General features: G+C 38.6%; 2 protein-coding genes across 3 annotated transcripts; both read right to left on the bottom strand.

Annotated features, from left to right (window-relative positions):
* Positions 1–3,341: 3,341 nt before the first annotated feature.
* Positions 3,342–15,819, bottom strand: LOC147184603 (26S proteasome non-ATPase regulatory subunit 11A-like). Its single transcript, XM_086069448.1, has 13 exons — positions 15,647–15,819; positions 14,607–14,708; positions 14,274–14,470; positions 13,163–13,220; positions 11,612–11,806; positions 11,254–11,398; positions 9,025–9,085; positions 8,550–8,612; positions 8,325–8,450; positions 8,093–8,128; positions 7,948–7,999; positions 7,435–7,578; positions 3,342–4,367 (listed from the first exon to the last, which is right to left on the bottom strand). The coding sequence occupies exons 1-12, from the start codon at positions 15,735–15,737 to the stop codon at positions 7,436–7,438; spliced, it is 1,269 nt and encodes a 422-aa protein (XP_085925574.1). The 5' UTR covers positions 15,738–15,819; the 3' UTR covers positions 3,342–4,367; position 7,435.
* Positions 15,820–16,658: 839 nt separating this feature from the next.
* On the bottom strand, positions 16,659–20,040 carry rpain (RPA interacting protein). 2 transcript variants are annotated; one of them, XM_086069480.1, is made up of 7 exons: positions 19,872–20,040; positions 19,586–19,777; positions 19,416–19,488; positions 18,491–18,602; positions 18,345–18,408; positions 17,725–17,865; positions 16,659–16,767 (listed from the first exon to the last, which is right to left on the bottom strand). In XM_086069480.1, exons 1-7 carry the CDS (start codon positions 19,974–19,976, stop codon positions 16,738–16,740), a joined length of 717 nt encoding a protein of 238 aa, XP_085925606.1. In that variant the 5' UTR covers positions 19,977–20,040; the 3' UTR covers positions 16,659–16,737. The 2 variants fall into 2 exon arrangements, with proteins under 2 accessions (XP_085925606.1, XP_085925599.1); XM_086069473.1 differs by having other exon boundaries at positions 16,659–17,865.
* Between the last annotated feature and the right edge of the window lie 1,894 nt (positions 20,041–21,934).

Here is a 21,934-nt window from a genome sequence, read left to right as displayed (position 1 = left end):
CCGGCGGCGTTTCTGGGTGTTGTTGAAAAATGGCTTTTAAGTTGCACTTACAAATGTAACGCTGAAATATATTTATTGACATTGGTTTTGTGGTGGTGGTGGTCCTGAGGCTATGTGGTGATATCCTTTACACATTGATCTCGGTTTTTGATACAGTGCCGCCAGAGGGATCGAAGGTCACGGGCATTCAATGTTGGTTTTCGATCTAGTGGCTTACATGCAGTGATTTCACCAGATTCTCTGAACCGTTTGATATTATGAACCATAGAAGATGAAATCCCGAAATTCCTTGCAATTGTATGTTGAGGAACATTGTCCTTCAACTGTTTAACACAATGTCCCAACTTCATTGGAATTGGATTTGTAATACATACAAAACTTTGGAAACTATTTGTTTCCACTGTCTAGTAATTACATAATCATAAGAATAAGTATACCATTCACTTAGTCATACATGTACTGCATAGCATACAGTAATGTGTCCTGGAGTCGTTGCTATAAAACAAAATAAAAAGAGAAGTTTCTGTTTTCTGTAACACAAATCAAAAAAATACCTACAACCTGCCTAAAACGGAACGTCTGTATCTTTCCTTTCCAAAAGTCTTACTATACATTGTTTACAATTACAAAGTGACTGTGTGAAAAAGGTTCATTCTTCCTGTATGACATTGGCATGCTGTCACTGCAATCAGTCCAGGGTGTACTGCATACTACCTCTTGTCCAGTTTGCTGGGATAGGCTCCAGGATGGATGAATTTATACATTCTATGCTGTTTGTTTTAGTTCACATAATTCTGCAAAATATATGTATGTTAAATCTGCATTTAAATTGTCTCTTTTTACAATTTCAATAGTGTGAAAGTGGTTTTAATTGTTTGGCAATTATTGCAGCCATATCAAAAATTCTGCCTGTACTGCACAAATAATAATGCTCAGATTTGTCTGACAGGGTATTGTTGAATTATTTGAGCTATAATTTTAGTTGTTACATTCTTTAACCACCAGTTGATGACAATCTGCTGTAAAACTCCAAATTTTGGGGAAAATATGCAAATCATTTATTGGTTCTTATTAGCTAGCATTAACACTATAGGGAAAAGCAGCCATCATGGAGAAAATTGCAGTTAACAGCAAAACCTGAACAAGAGCATATAAATACTTCAGGTGAACTGCTCGGGAAAAATATGCATATTTTGTAAATAATTTGGTCGGATAAAGATTAGCGTGAATACGCTGACATGTTTTGAAAAAGAGGTACGGCCAGATGGTGTTTATTTGTACAGGATATGGCTACCCTGTGTTGAAAATGTGTTTGTGGATGAACTTGTGCGGCTGTTTCGAATAAATCAAGCATGAAGAAAAATATTACACTTGTTATACCATTACAGTGAAGTGATAAAAGGGAATATTAGGCTATTCAAAAACCTTGTGGCATAAGGCATAAGTCATACAGTATTTTGACCCCCAAACCCCCCCACCCCCCAAACATCTCAGGATGACGGCCACTACTGCTAAGTTCAGCATCCTTAGTTAAACAGATCATTCAATTCTACCACTGGAATAAAATGATTAATAATAATAATAATAATAATAATAATAATGCAGTATATTAAGAGGCGCATTTGTAGACACTCAAGGACGTAATGAGTATTTGGTTCAGTGTTTGATGTTTTCTGGAAAATAATTGGCTTAAGCCATTATTTTAGGAAGGTTTCCAATACACCGTAAACAGAAAAACAGGATATAATAAAAACATATATATATTTTGCTTTCCAGTGACTTCAGGACTGTGTTGAGTGGAGTCAACCAACTTCTGGTAATTGTGAACTAGTACTCCAGTCCACGATGATTGAGCTACATTCACAATTCCTCAGTATCTTTTGGTTTTGCATCAAAAAAAGCATCACACATTTTCGATTGCATTAAAATCTGTGGATTGGGCTGGTCACTCCATACTGCTGATCTTATTGGTCTGGACCCAAGATACTGCATAGTTACTGGTCTTTGGGACCATTGTCTTTCAATGTCATTTCTGTTTTTATTTTAAGACAATATGCCAATGTGATCCCTGATATGCAATAAAAAGGCAACAACAAATAATCAACACCTCCTGTCATTACATATGATGCGCAGGCTAATAGTTTTGCAGTACTTTTCTGCTCCATCTGGTTTGATCCAGAGATCAAGTCTGGACTCAAGCTGGGCCACCCGAAAACACAGAAAGATTTGTCCTGCAGCCATACCCTTGACATCTTTGATGTGTGCTTAGGGTCATTGTCCATCTGAAATATGAACGGTCACACCAGTCTGAGGTCAAGTGCGCTCTGCATCCATAATATCTCTGTACAGTGCACCATTCATCTTTGCCCCAGTCCTGACCAGTCTCCCAGTTGCTGCCACTGAAAAAAATCACCGCAACATGACGCTGTAACCACCATGCTTCACTTCACGACATCTGGCATTCACGGAAGAGTTTCATCGTTGTCTCATCAGACCAGATAATTTTGTCTCCGATGGCCAGAGAGTTTTTCATGCGCCTTTGAGCACACACTAGGCGGGCTGCCATGTACCTCGGAGTGGCTACCGTCTGGCCACGCTACCTTACACTGTCTATAAGGAAGAGTAGCATGTATGCCATGCAGTCTCAGGCCTGTGATTGGTGGATTGCTGCACACATGGTTGTCCTTCATTAAGGTTCTTCTCTTTCACAAAGAAACACTTGGAACTCATCACCTTCTTAACAAAAAAGGCCCTTCTCCCCTAGCCAGGTAGGCTGAGTCCTGTTGGCTCTGCCATTCACGGATGATGGAGGCCCCGGTGCTCACTGGGACCTTCAAAGCGACAGAAATGCTTCTGTAACTTTCCCCAGATCGATGCATCGAGACAATTCCTTTGACGTCATGCTTGGTTTGTGCTCTCACCCGTATTCTCAAATGTAGGACCTGACAAAGGTGCTTGTGTCACTCAACATCATGAATGTGGATGAAGCCAAGTGCTGTGCATTCTTTATGATGACCTGCAGTGTATTATAATAATTATTTTTTACTCAAGCACAAGTTAGGCCTGTCTAAAGAAAGAGAAAGTCACGTCATTTTAAAGTCACACTCTTGAAATGATGTATCCGAGCCAATGTATCAAAGAAAGGAAATGACTACTTCCACATGTAACAATAAAGTGAATTTGTTCCACTTCAATTAGTTTTGTCTAGAAAGTTAGTTTTTACCACACACTTTAACCACAAAGCGTAATGGTGCAGAGGAGGAAAGGTCCAACTACTGGTACCCTTATCAAGATCCCAAACTTTATAAATAAAAAATAAATAAATAAATAAAACAAATCAATTTACAGGGTTATGTTTTTATTCAGAACTTGTTTTATATATGATAAACCCTCGGTCCCTGAAAAATGACATTTTCAGGAATGTACAATTTGAATTTCTCTGTAACCTTCTGTCTTTTTTACACAATCACTCAACATCTCAGAATGCAAAGTTCCTCCTTTGCTCATACGCTGGACCATTTGAAAGCACTTTGTGCGACTGGCCATGCTCTCACTGGTGAGATTTACATGTTTCTTGCATCTTATAAAAATGCGACCTTATAATTACATGGGGAACTGGATGTAGAGCAGAGCTTGGCAATGTTCTGTACAAAGAGGAGGTTAGATGTGGGTGAGTGGCACAACAGTAACATGATGGTCGTCTTTTTGCGGTATGGTCATAAAGGAACAGAGTATTATAATTCCAGAATGCAGTTACTTCTAGGGGGGTGCAGGCTTAAAATATTTCAAGTACAAATAGGAAATGAGCAAAATTCAGGTCTGTAGTCCTAACCTCCAAAAATACCAAGTCCCAGAGGGGGGATAAAAAAAAAAAAGATCACACAATCTAATCAAACATCTTTGATCATGTTTTGGTGTTGATTTTATATTATGTGTGGTGTATATATTTTGTATTTTATCTTACAAGATTCCCTGATGGCCAGTGCAGAGAGTAAGAGAAAACAGAAGGGAAACAAGAAACTCAGCTTATTTTACAGACAGTAGAAACCATATGTGGGAGATGTGGAGCGCAGTGGCTCAATTTTTCCAGTGGGAGGAGCACTTTTGTGTCGCATCAACCCTACCAGATTGGGATGAAGAGACAGAACCAGGAAGAAAGGAGAGCAGAGAGTTGTGGGAGGAAAATAAAGGGCATAGTTTATCCATCCCATCCATCTCCGCTGGAGTGTCTCCACAAGTTCATCAAGTGTTTTCAAAGTCTTTGTCCCCCTGGCCCCTTCCATCCTGGGGTTGAAGTGAGAGGGCTTGACGGAGGTCCGACTGGCCCGCGACGCTCCGCACTGGAGGACTGCTGGTTTTTATTCATTCTGTGGAGGAAAATAAGCAGACAGAGAGTGAATACAGATACAGTATTCCAGCCACTGAATTGATCACATCCACTTATTACTGTCATTTTGGGTTTTCTTTCATAATTTGGCCTGTAACATATTGTTGAAAAAAGCCAGAAACAAGACAGTTATGTGCTTCTGTACATATGTGGTCATGTAGACGAATGTTTGGCAATCACTCATTCGTAATTCTGAGTATGGCTGTAAATCATGGGGTGCATGGAATTATTTAGAGGCTTGTAAATGTCCTTGATATTCATGAGAAAGTAAAGTACATTTGAAATATGAAAATGCGGACGTGTCGTCGAACAGTCGGGATGTACGCAGTGTTCTGGCTAACTCATACCAAGAGCCCTATTTCTGTGGATTGCCGCGCCATCTGCACTCGGCGTAAACACTGTCGCATCTTCATTTTCATGCTGGGACAAGTCACCGGGTTTGGATTTCTTTTGGACCTCATTGAAACTGACCGTCCAATCAGGCAAATGACAAAAAAGGTCATGAAAACGATAGTTCAGGAAATGAAATTGTTTTTGCAAAAACATTATTTTCTAAGAACATTAAATGATGTTTGTAAAAGAAGTCTACATCAGTCCAATAACTTTGCTGTTTGTTTCTGTGTGGGACTGAAAAGGAAGTAAAGCAATGATTTTCATGCATTGGTGATGATGCAAGAATGGAGCATGAGCCAAAGGGCTAAACCATGACATTGTGGGCCATTTCTGGATCACTGGACATTTCCGACAACAATACATGTTTTTGATACGTTATAATGTTTGAAACACATCCAGATGTACACGGTGGGTTCTGTGGCTCTTGGCAAAGGTCTTTAGACTGCCTTCTAATTGCTGTTGTGTCTTGTCTCTGTTTAGAACATTGAGTGTGACCCAAGACTGCACAGCTTGGCAGCAGAATCCTCTTTGAAGCGGATTTTAGTGTTTTTTTATTTAATTTTTTTGTCTATTGGTCTTTGAACTGCAGACATTCACAGTTATAGTTTTACTTTGTAGACTTTGCATACCTGATTTGTGGACTTCGAAAGAGGACCAGAACACGTAACAGCTCACTGATCTTGCATTACATTAAGAAGTCATAAATTGATAAGATACGTTAAATTTTTAAAGATATTAAAAATAATTTGAAAATTTAGTTTTATACTCAGCTGACTTAAAGCATGAAACAAATCTAGAACTGTCAATTCTGGTAAAATTCTCTCTCATATGTTGGCGGGAATTAAAAACAGAAAGCGCTAACTTCCCTTCTGATTAAGTATGTACTGTACTTAAAATGTAATAATTACAGTGCAATACAGACTACAGTGTTTCGCTTTTCCCACACTTTCACCTATGCTCCATTCAGTTGGCTTGGGAGCGTCGATGACTCTATGCAACAGCCATTTTTAGAGCTCTCCAGAGACACCCGATCGGACTCAAGTCTGGGCTCGGGTTTAGCCACTCAAGAGCATTCATGGTAAAAAGTTGTCATGAAGCCATTCCTTATGGTCTTGACTGTGTGCTTTGGGTTGTTGTCCTGTTGGAAGGTAAACCTGCACCCCTGTCTGAGGTCCTGACCACTTTGGAGCAGGTCTTCATCCAGGATGTCTCCGTACATTGCTGCATTTATCTTTCCCTCAAACCTGACTCGTCCCCCAGTTCCTACCGCTGAAAAACTTCCCCGCAGCATGATACTGTCACAACCATGCTTCACGATTGGTACTGGTATTGCCTGGTTTCCTCCCAAAAATGACACCTGCCATTTACGCCAAAGAGTTCAATCTTCGTCTACTTTTATCAGACCAGAGAATGTACTTTCTCATTGTCTGAGAGTCCTTCACGTGCCTTTTGGCAAACTCCAGGCAAGTTGTCATGTGCCTTTTACTAAGGAATGGCTTCCGTCTGGCCATTCTACCATAACAGGCCTGCTTGGTGGAGTTCTGCAGAGATGGTTGTCCTTCTGGAAGGTTGTCCTCTCTTCACAGAATACCAGCTGGAGCTCTGACAGAGTGACCACCGGGTTCTTGGTCACCTGCTTGACTAAGGCCCTTCTCTACCCGATTGCTCAGTTTAAACAGGCTTTCAGTTGAAACAACCAGCTTTAGAAAAAGTCCTGGTGGTTTTGGAGGCCACTGTGCTTATTCAAACCCTCCATTTTGACATTTTGGCCGATTACCAGTTTGACGGTTTACCGTGGTTTTAAAAAGTTACGATTTCAATAACCGCTAATACCGGCTGTCACTGGTAATGAGCTTTTCTTTTCTTTTGCATAGTTGGGTAAATGAGCCGTCTATTTGAAGTTAATTTCCTGGTCTGTTCTAAAATTAGCTCACCAATGATGGGACGCCGTGACTTACTAGAATATTAACATTTATTTAATTATTTATCGGTAACATATACGCGTTTCTCAATGTACCAAATAATCTACTTAGTTTAAAAATAAAATAGATTGTGTTCAATGGAAAAACGTGTTTATTTACCCAAATATATATATATAAAAAAAGGTCATTTTAGAGCTGTAATTTTAATACCATGATACTGCGATATTTTTGCTCATGGTTATCATACCATCAGAATCTAATATTGACCTATGCCTACATCCTGTCTTGGAGGTCTACAGACAATTCTCCTTTGAACTGATGCGTGGTTTGTGCTCGTCACCCGTGGGACCTTATATATACAGGTGTGTGTGTGTGTGTGTGTGTGTGTGTGTGTGTGTGTGTGTGTGTGTGTGTGTGTGTGTGTGTGTGTGTGTGTGTGCGTGTGCCCACTCCAAATTGTGTCCAATCAACTGAATTTACCACAGGTGGACTCAAATTAAGCTGTAGAAACCTCTCAAAATGTGAAACAATTGAAGCGCTGTGAATACTTAGTGTATCTTAAACAGGTTTCATGCACCCATTCATCCATTTTCCAAACCACTTATCCTGACTAGGGTGGTGAGAACACGGTAAACGTGTTTCAATAGGACAAATATGACAATAAACATTTAAGAAGAACGGTTGATAAATACACACAGACAACACAAACGGAATTGGTTTGACTGGACTGACCTTATGTTAGCTTCTTGGCTTTGTTGTAAAGGGAGTCCACCACCTTGCTCATGTTCTGAATGCTCTCCAGGGCCGCCTCGTACGTCTTGTCGACCACAGGTTCATCAAAGACAATGAGCACACCTTCACCTTGGTCTAAAATACCTGTCAGTATCAATGGCAGGCCAGAAGACAGAAGCAAGGAGAGTGAAACGAAAAACCCACTGGAGATGGCTAAAGTTGGTGTGTTTACCGATACATTTGTGGTTTTATTGTTGGGGTAATAGAAAACTGCAATACAGTAGATTAATCAAGTGATTGTACTGAAAGCAGATAACAATACAACAAATATAAAAACAACATAAAACAACCATAAAGGCATGTACAAGCATCACATTGGTCAGTAAAAAAAATGAGCCAGACAAATAGAAGTAACATGTATTGGAAATGTGTGAAACTATGTGAGAAAAGATACAAAAATCTCCCAAATAGTTGAAATCTGCCATTTTATTAAAGGCAGCCTCAGTTACATACCGTGAAACTTTTGGTCCAGAATCATCTGCGATAATTTCCTCTCGACATCACCCTGAAAGAAAAACACATTGGGATTCTGCACAATTCACTGCACACACAGAAAGAAATTGTTACATAAAATCAACTTATGAACAGCAACACATACCTTAGACAGTTTGATGATGGTGGAAATGTGTGCCATCTGGTAGAGAAAAGACCAATAGTGGAGTACATTCAATACAATACAGTCCATTTTTGCTCATATTGACAGAGATGCTAAATCACAGAACCAATACTACAAATACATAAAGTCTATCATTGAAAAAAAATACGTACTAGTATATTTATTGTGTAGATAAAGTAGAAAGAAATAGCATCAGAATTACTGCAGCCCTTACTTGGACTCTGGAGAAAGGCTCAATAACCCTGATGAGGTTCTGCTCAAGCAGGTTGTCATAGAGCTTGGTCAGATGTGTTCGTATGATGGGATCGTCCCTCAGTTCTGCTTTATACTCTGTCAGTGCCTTCGGAAGGAAGGAGACTGCATATTACACACATATTATTCTCTATCCTGCCTGAGCAAGGCACTAGTTTGTGCACTTGAGGCAACTATATACACAAACCTTTTCAAAATCGGCAAGCGATCGATTCTTGCTGGCCTGTGCTACACATTTCAGAGAATCTGTCTGTAGAAAAAGAGACAGTTGATCATGAACAAAATAATTTATTTAGGGTGGGCCAGGCTATAATTACCTTACAATATTATTTATTTATTATTTATTAACACTTTCAACATTACTACAGTTGTTATAGCGGTAATGTTGAAGAATTGTACTACGTTATACAGGGAGAGAAGTACAACCACAATGTTGTTAAATGCTTCTTTAACAGAATGCATCGAACCTAACCATTGTAAAGGCATCTGATACAATTGTAGTACAAAATCAGATCTAAAAAGATGAGTAAAACTACCAAATGCAATAATGGTTGAACAGAAATACCTATACAGTACTACAATTTAACCATTTAGCTAATCATCAAACTTAAAAAAGTAAAACGTCAGAATTCTTCTGAGGAATAAAGAAAGTGACATAGTACCTGTCTTCCTGTGTACCGCAGAACGAGCTTGCCACTGATGAGGGCCTGGACATCTTCAGGTCTGAAACAAAAACATGTATCCATGTCTATTATTATTATTATTATTATTATGTTATTTTCAAAGTTGGGATCTTCATGGTGGCGAGTGATTGCAAAAGCAAGGGGGTTGTTTCTCCAAGAGCTACATTATTGGAGATGCAATCCGTTATGGGCATTAAACATACTAGTCATACTATATAATTTTCAGTATGCCACAAAGAATTAGTGTTCGCTGCGATGGGTCAAATGCAGAGGTACACGTGTACACGTGTGTATGTGTGCATGACAAAAAAAACGAGGATTTTTCTTCCTCTTCTTAAATGTGGTTCCTTTAAACCTACAAATTCAGTTTTAATCCTCAACTGAAAATGAAACTTTGCAAATAAATTTCCACCTTTCCAGTGTTTTGAAAGTCTGTTTAGAGCCACCCTCATTCAAAATGTCCTCAAGGAGCAGGTGATCGAGACCCAATCTTGTAACACAATAGTCGAAGATGTGCTCATCATTCACTTCAAAGAGCCAGCTCTTTGTACCGGCTTGTTCGCGGACGACCCATCACTAGGAGCCAAGGCGCACGCACTCTTCATGCACTTGATATTGGCGCCACATTTCAGAGGCTCTCCTGGAGGATTTTCCTGAAAAGCAGCCCTCAGTCGTCTTCTTTATAGGCGTAGTAGTGAAACGTACAATATCTCTTCAGCTTCAAAATCCCTTGAATCTGACTAGGCGGTCGCCATCTTGACTCGTCATACTTGCCAATCACATTCATGTGGACTCCAGGGACAGTCGGAAAACATAATTTGCTGAGACAGTTACACCAAAACGTAATGCATTCCACTTAAGCAGCCTCACATGAACTCAACTCAATAACTCCTCCACCATCTATGTACAGTAAGCATATTTATTTTGTTTTCATTGTATTGTACTGTGTAAAAATGTAATGTACTGTGAGGAAAAGTGGTTCAGGTAATGGATGATGGATGGATGATGTAATTTTATGTATTTTTTTATGTACTGCATAGAAAGTATAATAAGGTATATAATTTGTTTATTTTAGTATTTTTATTATTATATTTAAAAAATTTTGGGGGATAAAATAGAATTTTGAAACAAATTTAAATTAACTAATTTACTGCCATAAATTCATTTAAAAAAAAGATTATTAAAAATTAAAAGCAAGAGGCGATTAATTTTTTTATTGTAATTAATCGCATGACTTCACTAGTTAACTCTCAATTAACCACAAATTTTACATCTGTTCTAAATGTACTATAAAAAAAATTCTAGGTTTTCATACTCTTGTTAACAAAAGTGGGAAAAAATGTTAAACTAATAGAAATAGTTAAAATTATTTTTTTCACGTCTATAGCCGTCAATGGCAGTGAATGAATATAAAAAAGAAAAAAAAAGACTATTAATAATTAGGGGCGTCAGGTGAGTAAAGTTTTTAATCGTAGTTACTCGACTTAACTAGTTAACTCACGGTTAATCACAAATTTCATATCTGTTCTAAATGTACAATAAAAAAAAATCTAGGGTTTCATACTTTTGTTTAAAAAAGTGGAAAAATATTTAAACTAATAGAAATAGTTCAAATGAATTTTGGACGTTTATAGCAGTCAATGGCAGTGAATGAGTTATGTTCATAAATTGAGGACTACTTGTAAACAAAACTCACATAAAGTGATTGCCGCATAATTACAGTTCTTTCCGAATGGCAATGTTGGGGCAGATTAGCATTACCAAACAGCGTTATTAGAAATAACTTCTGAGAACTGGCACATAATTTGAGGTTCAGCAAAGTTGTGCACATAGGCACAAGGGGGTTTTATGTTTCGCCATGAGTCCGCTGCATGTGCCACATGCACAGATCCGTACATCAATTAAAGCTTGCATGAAGTAATGTAGTAGATGAAGTGCTGCCTCCGCAAGTGAATTTGTGAATTGTAATTATGGGTAGACACTTTTTTCCACACACACTCGCCTTGATCAATGCCCCAGCACCACCTGTTGGTTGTCATGGTAACAAAAGTTGTATTCAGCAGGTGGGATAAAAAGCAGATAAACGCATACAATTCCATAAAACACTTAATTGCATGTTTTTACGAAATGCATATTAGATTGGCCAATTTCACAATATCGATAATTTTTTTATACATTGTGCAGCCCTGATAGTATTGCAACACTTACGCATTGAGCATGATTTTGCAGAGCAGCATATATTTGAGTCCTATGATGGCTCGAGGACTGTCAATTGAGTCGTAGCCTTCAAAGGCCTCGAAGAAGTAGGAGTAAGCCGTCTTCCAGTCTTTCTCCCCTGCTGCATGCGTAATCCCTAAAAACACACATAATTAGGTCAGGTTCAAGTATGTTGGACAATTAATACAACCTTGTTGTGTTTCATTTGATATATTGTTATATTTCTCCCAGTTATTCCTTGGGTTCAGCACTTTCTCCATGAGCCCTCTCTTGACTTTTAAACAAAAACACATTGAATGATGTCTTTGGTATACTCAAAAGTGATGTTGTTGTTGTTTTTGCTCCTTACCTGATTGCATGTCTAAAGCCGCTTGTAATTTTGGTGGGCAGTAGATGGCATTGGCGGTTGTCCTGGCTGAAGTGAGGGCGGCGCGAGCCTTGGGCAGGTTACTGAGGGCGTGATATGTTTTACTCTCTAGTAGCTGCACCTCTACCAGCAGGGCTTTGTCATCCATCTTCTTCAGCTCCTGCAGTAACTGCGAGCCTGGAGGTGGATACAAACATGTAGTTGCTGCAAAACATATTCAACATGACATACAGTCTCCTGTAAAAGTAGTGGAAAGGCAAGGTCAATTCCTTTGTTTTTCTAGTATGCTCACTGAAGACATGTGGGTTTCAGATTAAAAGATGAATATGAGACAAAAGTTTATAATTCCAGTTTTTATTTCACGTTATTTTCATCTAGATGTGTTAAATAACTCAGGAGTCCTGAGTTGGTACCGAGCACCTTTTTGTTTAAAGCCACCCAGTATTCAAGTGAGCAAAAGTATCTGAACAAACAACATTCTTAAAGATGCATTGTGGAGTTTAAAATGCTAAATGAAGATTTTTCTACATCATGCATGCTCCTCCAATGCCCACATGAGTACAAGGATCCTGACTTTTTAATTGTGACTTGTATCTTCCCTTCAATGTGGAGTGGTGGAGGGTGACGTCATGCTCGCCCCGCAGACATTTAGTTAGCGTACGACGCGATTTGGATTGAAAATGAAAACAAGGAAAAAAAGATGCCTGCTTCAAGCACGGACCAAACTCCAGCTCAGACTCCACGAAACGAAGAGTTTATTTGAGCGCACGTACTCGCACGCGCACCATACACAAGCTTGACACAGTGGTTGCAGTTACGATTTAGGCCAGAGGTGGCAGTCGCGAGTAAAGGTGAGAACCTCCACAATGCAACTTTAAAGTGAGTAACATTTGATACTTGGTGGCATAACCCTTACTTGTAGGAACTGCATCAAATCTGCAACCCATTGACTTCGCCAGACTGTTGTATTCTCCATTTGAAATGCTTTGCTAGGCCTTGACTGCAGCCTCTTTTAGTTCTTGTTTGTTTAAGGGAGGTGCTCCCTTCAGTCTCCACTTCAGGAGGTAAAATGCATGTTGGCAAAGGCAGTGTGTTTTGGATCAATGTCCTGTTGCATAATGAAGCTTTTCCCGATCAGTTTGGATGCATTTTTCGGTAACTTGCCAGACAAAATGGCCTTGTAGAGTTCAGAATTTATTCTGCTGCTACCATTCATGAATGACATCATCAATACAGACTAGTGCGCCTGTTCCAGAAGCAGCCATGCAATCCCAACTTTCCTGATACTAAGATTAACCGCTACCAAATGGTTTCTTTTGTCTCATATTCGTCTTTTGATCTGAAACGCAAATGTCTTCAGCATACAACAAAAACAAAGGAATTGCCTTGCCATTCAATACAGACAAATTGGTATGGAACTACGTTCTACCACAGGCCCTGATTGTATGATACTACTCTTGATCATAAACATACAAACAGATTAAGACAGTAGATTGTAGTGCACCGCAACAAAAACAACACTTGGATACTCACCAAGTTTTAGTGCTTCCGGATAACACTCGGTGTCGAAATAGAGCGAAATAAGTCGAGCCTAAGGACAAAGCAGGATAAGAGTTTCAAAGCTGAATCGTAGTGCTCATGTTGAAAATATAGAATACATTCCATGCACAGCTACATTCCATGCACAGCCACATTCTACACACATCCAGTTCTTCCAAAGACAGTGTCAGGGTTAAAAATAATTTCAATATTACATTATTAAGTTGATTAAACTTATCATAATGAACAATGCACTGCCATGTAAAAAGCCAAACTGTCATATTCAGAGTAAGTATAACCACATTAAGTGAACCAAATCTTGGGCCCGATGAAAACCAAACAACACGACCAAATGGCGCTGAACTGTAATGCAATGTGCAGGTTACTGCCACTAGTTTTCATCAGTGTCCGTATGTTACAGACACACATAATCATATCATACAAGCATCCACAACAAAACAGTCCAACAGGCCACTGCAAGCCGTGCCGATGTATACACATTTAGTATTTTACAATAATACTGGACAATAGTAAAATGCAAAGTGTGGAGAGAAAGTGTCATCCAATGCATGCATGCAGTCAATGAATGGCTCAAAGGGCCTCTTAAATATCCTTACTCCTTTAGTTCTCGACTGACCTCTCTCTTTGTTATAATATAGCTACAGCATTGGGCAATCAGTTTCTCTCTTGACAATCAGTCTATGTTGTTTGTGATTCCATTTATTTTTTTAAAAAGAAAGAAAAGAAAATACCAGTACTATACATGGCGCTACATAACGCTGTTTCCCAATTATGCAGTACTTTCATTGCAGAGATGGTTTACAGTATGTGTGGGAATGTCAATCGCCTGGTGTGCCCATGTGAGTCGCAGGCTGTGTTTTATGTCTAGTTCAGTTGAGTTTGGCCACCTCTGTGTTCATTTTAAATCCATCTGGTTTTTGCTGTATTTTCAAACAATATTACAGTTAATATGTTACACTGACAGAACTGTCCTGTGCCTGTTCAGATAATTCATGATTTTATTTAGAAAACATCTGCGGAAGGGGGTGGGGGGGTTCTGACCATGCATAATAATAATAATTATTATATATATTTTTTTCCTCACCTCTAGGGCCTGTCTGAGGAAGGTCCTCTTCTCAGCTTTGGCCCATTCTATGCACTCCAGGCAGAGCTCTACTTCCTGACCAGTGGCGGCCTCCATGTCCAGAAACAGGTCCAGCAGGGAGCGGACCAGTCGGGCTGCTTTGGCCTTTGAGATGGAGTTGAGGAACGGCCGCACATATGTCAACAAACCACCAAGTTCTGAAGACAGAGGGAAAAGTATCAGTTGTTATTAGTGCAGGTGAAACAATATGGTGTAAAAACAATAAAGCTGTCATATTTTGAAGTAATGATTTAAAGCAGGTCTTGATCTTTTAAGAAGCATTTTTGTGTTTACCTTCAGCCTGTCCCGTCTTGGCCAGCAGTCCGCCCAGCTCCAGGATGCTCTGCTCTTTAACTCGCACAGCCTCCTCATCACTATCCTGAATGTCTCGCTTTACTGCAAAACACACACACACGTTTGATTTACTCTCTTTGTGGGGCCATCTCATTGACATAATGCATTTCCTAGCCCTTTCCCCTAACCATCGAAAATGATTGCCTACCCCTATTTCTTTCCCTAACCCAATTCAAACCTAAACTCTAAAACCAAGTCTTGACCCTCAAAGAGGTCTAAACTTGTGGGGCCCAGCAAAATGGCCCCACATGGACGAGTGGGAGGGAGGGAGAGAGAGAGAGAGAGAGAGAGAGACAGAAACACACACACACACACACACACACACACACACACACACACACACACACAGACACACACGGGTCCCTAACCTTATCTAATTTATCTTACTCAAATCGATATGAATACGTTGGATTTGAACATTGATCTCTACTTTTAAAGTACGGAAATCAGTATTTATTCACCGTGATGTTAGCTAAGCTGCGTGTGATGGCAAGCGCGGACAAGAGAGAAAGTAGAATGAAAACACAACAAAAGATAAACATGACAACTACATGATGAAGCCTAATAAAGAGCAGCGTATTGAGTGGGACAAAACGGGAGGTTGTAGCAGCAGTTTGACACTGCTTTCACTGTTCACTTGATATATGGCAGATTACCACCGACTTCATGCTAACGCGAACTCCTCAACTGTCACACAAGTTCCTGTCCAACGACCGCAAGCCAGCTGGCCGGCGAAGCTAACAGTAGCGCAAGTCATCATCTACCGGTGTGGTGCTAGCCCGCTAGCACACAGCTGCTGACTCACCGTACGAGCACGGGAAGAGGAGATTGTCAGCTAACATAGCGTAACATTAACTGCTAACTAGCAAACAACATAGATAATTGAAAAGCTCTCTTAGTGGTTTGCGGTTGTGCAGCTACGAAGACAAAATAAAAACAGGCTTTAGTTTCCAGTGTCACGCATATTGGGGTATATTTACCTATTGAATGTAAGATGTCGATTGAGGCATTCCGATCTGTTCCGAGAAGAGACTGTGCTCTCTGTAACTCAGCCACTGCCGCGGCTGCCATCTTTCTGTACCTGCCACACTCCCCCGCTCCGAGTCCACAGCTGCTGGTTTTCTGCTCAGGTCCTTCACGCTCGTTGCTGGTGGACCAATGCTGCCCCCAGCAGGCCGTGCCTGGTTCTTCCTTTCCCCAGAACAATTCATGACCTCCATTGAACCCTATGTTTGCGGCAGGGTTATAATTAAGTTTTAGATTTTTCATAAAAGGTAGTTTTGATTTCGTTTTGACTGTTTTTTCTATCCGTTAGTTTTAATTTGTTTTACACTATGTTTTTTTTCGTTTTTATTTAGTTTATTTTTTTGCTCTAAGATGGCCATTAGAATATCTGAACTTTAAACACTGTACATTATAAAAAGTGTGTGCTGACTCCCATTTAACACGAGCATGCATGTGATTGGTTAATTCTGAATACAGCCAATTTCCGAGTGTTAGTTTAGTTTATTTCCACAATGTTGCATCCAGAAACAAAACAAAAATAAGTAGAGTGAGTGCATACTTCTGTAGCCACATTATATCAATTGTTTATTTCTATTAACCTGACATTTACACAGGGACATGTACAATTTTATATCCATACATCCAGCTAATTGTTTGGAGTAGTTTGATAGGAAACTATGGCATTTAAGTTTAATAGCAAAGCCATCAAAACACAAAAAAATCAACAGTGACATAAAGTTTATTTAACACTGTTTTGCTGCACAATTATATTTATTGAAATACCCCCAGTTACAAAAAAAAGAAGAATTTTTTAGAAATTACATAAAGTACTACAAACTATTGATTGCCTTGAAAAACAAGTATTACATACATTTCTATCTATTCTACCTATAGTAGAATATATCCCAAATTCCCCAATTTAAACTTTGCATAAAGTGTTATAGGATATTTCCTGAAACGTTTCTCAACAGTATGAAAACTTCTGAATCAAGTATAAAAATAGCCTTTATTTAAACAAAGATTTACATGAGTATAAATACAAATCCTTCAGTTATGATGTTCCAAGTCATAGGACAATGGAGCGGTAGTCACAAACCTGGAAGCAGAATAAACAGAATGTGATGGGAATGTGGTAGATTATATTAGATCTCTTAAAACCAAGAACAAAGTAGAGGGCGATCCTTTGTTTACGATGGTCTCGACCTAAGACCTTTCTTGGTTACGAATGACACACAATGTCAAACAACTAGTTGTGATCCTTCCAGTGTGCATGTCAACCACGGGAGTACTGTAAAGGTAAAGAATTAGAAAGAGATACCGCATGCTAAAGAAAGTCGTGGTCACGCACCAAAAGTATTTGCCAAGTCACTACCAAAAGAATGAAGAAGAAGAAAAGGAGGAGGAAGAAGAATAAGAGGATTCAACCTTCGGTAACAATGAGCCACAGGTAAACCATTTTAAACTAAATAAACTAAAAAAAAAAAAATTCTGTAGTTAGAAGCCAAAGTTTCAAAACCAACTGGCACTTGTTTGCTGCGGTCAACACTATTAGGAGTGCGTTTGGAAATATACTGCTTCACTCAGACCGTTTGGAAACTCAGAGAATTGCTCAAATGTGCAATTCCGTTATTAAGGGTGCCCCAAAAAAGGAGTTCTGGAACATTGTTCTAGGTGCTCCAACTAGAGATACTCTAGATATTGGTTACCGGCCACGTTGATCACTAATCATCAGTACAGGCCCTGTCATTTAAAAAACAACAACAACATATTGGTCTTTCTCTAATACTTATGACAATGGATGATTTTCATACCGATATAAATTGGAATTATGACTATACTAGCGCATTAGTGAGGTTAGCGATAGACACTAGGGTGTTCAGACCTGCCTGAAGAGAATTCCAATCTAATTTAAGGACCCTTTGAAGCCATATGTTACTGTATTGAACAGCAATCAGGTTACTATAACGGAGTGGGTAAGGTTGTAGAAAATGGGGAGGAAACAGGAAAGAACATGACCATCTGTACTGAAGACATTTGGAAGTGAGTGTTGTACCTTGCAGCTTATCAGCAAGTTGGGACAAGAGCTTGCATTTGATGCTAATGAAAAAACAGGGTTGTCGGAGCAGCCTTCCATGTGCTCTGTCACACGAGATTCGAGAAGATTCCGTAGGACATCTGCGGTGATGTTCTTCATCTAAAGCCAGTGTACAACAGAAAACAATTTCACCAAAAGTATAACACATTTCGCTTACATTTACAGTCTTCCCGACACGCACAAATATTTCTTCATTCATCCGTTTATGTTTGTTTAAGATTGCCTCAATTGTTTTAAAGTGGGATAAATAATGCATATCGCTGGCGTCAGGTGGAGTCCTTGTACCTCCAAAGTCATCACTTTTCAGGAGACCCCAAAAACTATCAACTATTAACATTGCATCATCAATGACAGCAGACCATTCTCAACACTTTAAATGTGTCCTTAATTAGTAAAAAATAAAAAATAAATTAAAAAAAACCTGTGTGGACTGACCAATTATATAGATTTATTAAAAAATATATATGAAATTTACCAAATCATGGCATAGAATGTTTTGGGTCAATGCCAACAACATAGTAATCATCTTTACAACCATTTACCCAATACTGAGGTTTTTTGTTTTGAATTATACAAACCTTTGTATTTATGTACATTCCACATGAGCAGGAGATGAAATTGCTGTTGATGGTCAAGTAGCTCCTAGCAAATGCAGGCTTATGGTCAGTCTTCAACAACTCACAAAGTCCTTTACATTCAACAAGCACATTCATGTTGTACTTACGCGTGACACATGGGACAAATAACATGAGCCTCTTCCATCCCTTCCAAAACAGATGATATGTATTGCTGCTCAAATTGCTGGTTTCTCTCATACTCTTCAATAATAGACATTTCTGCAGCACAGGGGAGAAACATACAGTACTCAGTATAAATGGAAACAAATAATTTTGAGTTTCCTTTCACAATCAATATTTTCTATGGAATACTCCACTTTCTCTAACAAATACATTGTATGTTTTTTTTAAGAAAAAATATCTTGAGACATTATGCTGTGTGAAGTGTGTTAAGAGTGACATTTCCTCCCTTATCTGTAGAAAAAACGGTTGGCAATCGAGTCGATAATGGTAAATATTAAAAACCTGTTCAATCTACTAATGCAAATCCCTATGTGCATGGCCAACACCTAGTTCGGCCTAGCTATGGCCAATAGGACATTCCATATTAATATGTGTACACAATAGACACCAGGATACTTCCTGATGACAGAAAAGTATGTGATTACTGCAGAATGGAACTGATGCAATGACAATAACTTGTTTGGTGTTGTGCCGCCAGATAGAGCCCAATAAGTTTACTTCCCTAGCCCTTAAAAACACAGAGCAGGATTTGAACCTGTGACCCAGCACTTTTAGGGCAACCACTCTAACCACAAGCTGATACTCATTCCCTGTCACAGAAACTGTATTTGCAGTTCACGCGCGATTCAATGCCACTAGGTGGCAAGATGCCGGCCACTGCAAAATATAATCACTTCGTTACCTTATTGAATCAAAATAAAAACATTTTTAAACATCTGCTTTTACTTAGGAAAACAATAATCATCATGTTTGCATATTTTCTGATACAATACAGTAACAGAATCATAATCAATTTACACGTTTTATGCACTGACAATTTGGGGGAAATGTCCAATAACAACACATTACCCTCAGACAGGAGCTCCTGCTGGATTTCCTCTAAAACTGCCAGTTCGTCATAGTCTTTCATAACGTTGTTTATCTGTTTAGAAAGACGTCAGGGTTTAATGATGTAGTGCAAGTTTGGGATAATAATCGTTATTTATAAGCGGGACAAGCATCGAACAAGGAGCGTGTACCTCTCCAATGCCCTCTGGACCCCATAAAGACGGCAATCTCCGGTCTTCTGACTGCAAAGCGGTCCACTCCTCCTCCATGACCTCCTGCACAATGAAGGAGGCGGTGGATCCGCCGCACTTAGGGCTCTCACCCATCTTGCGATATCGGTCAAGTAACCTCGACCGGCTACCCTTGAGCCTATCTACACATCGCTGTTGAAAATAGAAAGTGAACGTTGATGAACACAATTTGTTTGCAGAGTGACTTTTCGCATGCGAAATAAAGTAGCGAGTTTATACACTCCACCTTGCGGTATGCTTCTTTCCACGGCGGAGTTGTTCCTTTATAAAGCGAGCGATGTCTCTGCGAAGAATCCATTTCATAAGCACAAATGCAAGACAGCTTCACCATAAATAGCTTACTATTAAAGCAAGACTCCCACAAAAACAAAACAGAACCGGTTTTAATCCTGTAGCGTCACCCGGAAGTGAATGTGAGCTACCACGCATTTCATTGTGGGACATGAAGTTGATTACCAGACGTAGGCAACGCATTCTTTATGATCCCTGAAAAGAAAGTGAGGTGGATAAAAAAAAAAAAGTACCTTGAAAAGTCATTTTAATAGTTTGATCAGTTTTTAATGGTCAGAATAGTGATACTGCTATGAGGAAAAATGCGCACTTTTGCAGATCAAATACGTAATATTAGAGAAAAAAAAACATTTAACTACGAAAATAAGCGTACGCCTATCACGTTGAGGATCGTTTCAAGTTATAACGTCAGGAAGACGTTATATAATATAATGTAATGCAATTTAATGTAATTTAATGTAATGTAATGTTGTTTTATGTTACGTACGTACATTAGCTTTGAGCCTGTGATATCTTTACATTCACCAGTTCAAATAACCAACATATTTATATCTAGTTATATTGTGACTTTCTCCCCTGTAATTTTAGTCTATAAATGACTTCTAGTTCATTGAAGTATTCAACCTCAGCCTTATGGCCAATGACATATGTTCAAGGCAGTGGTTCTTAAACATTATATACCAGTTTCATCGAGAAAAATATCATACTTAGCGCTTCAAAACCCACCACAATGACCAGAATAGCGTAATAAGCCTTACATATTTGCTAAATTGTAAGACAGAGGGTTTTATTCATCAAAAAAATATTTCTAAACTTTCATTTGATAGTTTTTTATACTGTACATGAAAAAAACAATTCCATTATAATGTAGTGCACATAAAAGTTATGACCAAATTTTACCTAAGTAAATGTTTAAAATCAAAAAGTTCTTACAGATTAGCTGTGTATTTATTGAATATTTAAAAGTTAAATACATCTGTACTAGCCATTTCTGTTATGTGTTGGATTTATTTTGTATATTTAAAATGTAAGTGCCGCTATCGTGGCATGGAAGATGTTCATGGTGTTAGGTTATTTTTCCTGTATCGGAAAATATGAAAAATGATTAAATGGGATGTTTGGCCCTGTTTCACTTTTTTTGAAAGCAGTGAGCAAAATTGCAATGAATTGTAAGTAAATACATCTTCATCAACAAAATTGAAACCATTTCCATCATACAACAACTACTTGGGCAAATATTATTTCATGTGCCTGCATACCACTTTAGTGGTCCACATACCACATTTGAGAACCACTGGTCTGCAGTTTGAACGTGGTTCATAAACATCAAGAAGGATTCTTTTCTGCAATTAAAAATTGGTGCAATAGAATGCACCAATGTCATTGATATTTGAAACATGAATCAATCAATCAATCAATCAATCCAACCCAGTTTTCTGAGCAGTGTGTATTAGTAGATTATAACTCATTTAGATTAACAGTCAACTGTAGATTTCGGCATTTTCCACTCATTAATATTTGATCAAGCATCAGTCGCAAATGTTCCCTCAAGACATGGGAAAAAAATTGTAATTTGTTGGGCATTCTCCTTCCTTTGAGCAGCATCTACCACACTCCAATCAAGTGGTATTCATTTCATCGTGCCAGAGTTCAATAATTTTTGTACAGAAAAGCTTTTCCCCAACTGGGATTAAGTCTGAATTGCTGGGCCTCAGTTTTGTTTTATAGAAGTTTTACCCCAAAAAAAAATAAAAATAAAATAAATAATATATATATATATATATATATATATATATATATATATATATATATATATATATATATATATATATATATATATATATGTATAGGCTACATATGTGTCTGTATATGAATGTTACCAAAAAAAAGCTAGAAAGTCAGCTATTGAGTACAATATTGAGTTGAGTACAATAGGGATGGCATATTTTTGCCTAAATGGTTATCTATAACGATGAAAACTATGCAAACATTGCTCCA

The sequence above is a fragment of the Leptonotus elevatus genome, chromosome 1 (assembly GCF_054856555.1).
Source record: "Leptonotus elevatus isolate MCC_2025b chromosome 1, RoL_Lele_1.0, whole genome shotgun sequence".
Classification (NCBI taxonomy): domain Eukaryota; kingdom Metazoa; phylum Chordata; class Actinopteri; order Syngnathiformes; family Syngnathidae; genus Leptonotus; species Leptonotus elevatus.
Note: the sequence above shows the minus strand (reverse complement) of the source record. Positions and strands in the feature narration are given on the sequence as shown.

Coding starts and splice junctions, on each gene's coding strand:
- LOC147184603 (XM_086069448.1), bottom strand. CDS start 15,737: ATGGCAGCCGCGGCAGTGGCTGAGTTACAGAGAGCACAGTCTCTTCTC. Junction 11,807..13,162: donor TCCGGAAGCACTAAAACTTG/GTGAGTATCCAA, acceptor ATCCACCTCCAG/GCTCGCAGTTACTGCAGGAG. Junction 8,451..8,549: donor CGCTTGCCGATTTTGAAAAG/GTTTGTGTATAT, acceptor TTCCTTCCGAAG/GCACTGACAGAGTATAAAGC.
- rpain (XM_086069473.1), bottom strand. CDS start 19,976: ATGGTGAAGCTGTCTTGCATTTGTGCTTATGAAATGGATTCTTCGCAG. Junction 19,778..19,871: donor GGAAAGAAGCATACCGCAAG/GTGGAGTGTATA, acceptor TATTTTCAACAG/CGATGTGTAGATAGGCTCAA. Junction 19,489..19,585: donor GTCCAGAGGGCATTGGAGAG/GTACACGCTCCT, acceptor CTTTCTAAACAG/ATAAACAACGTTATGAAAGA.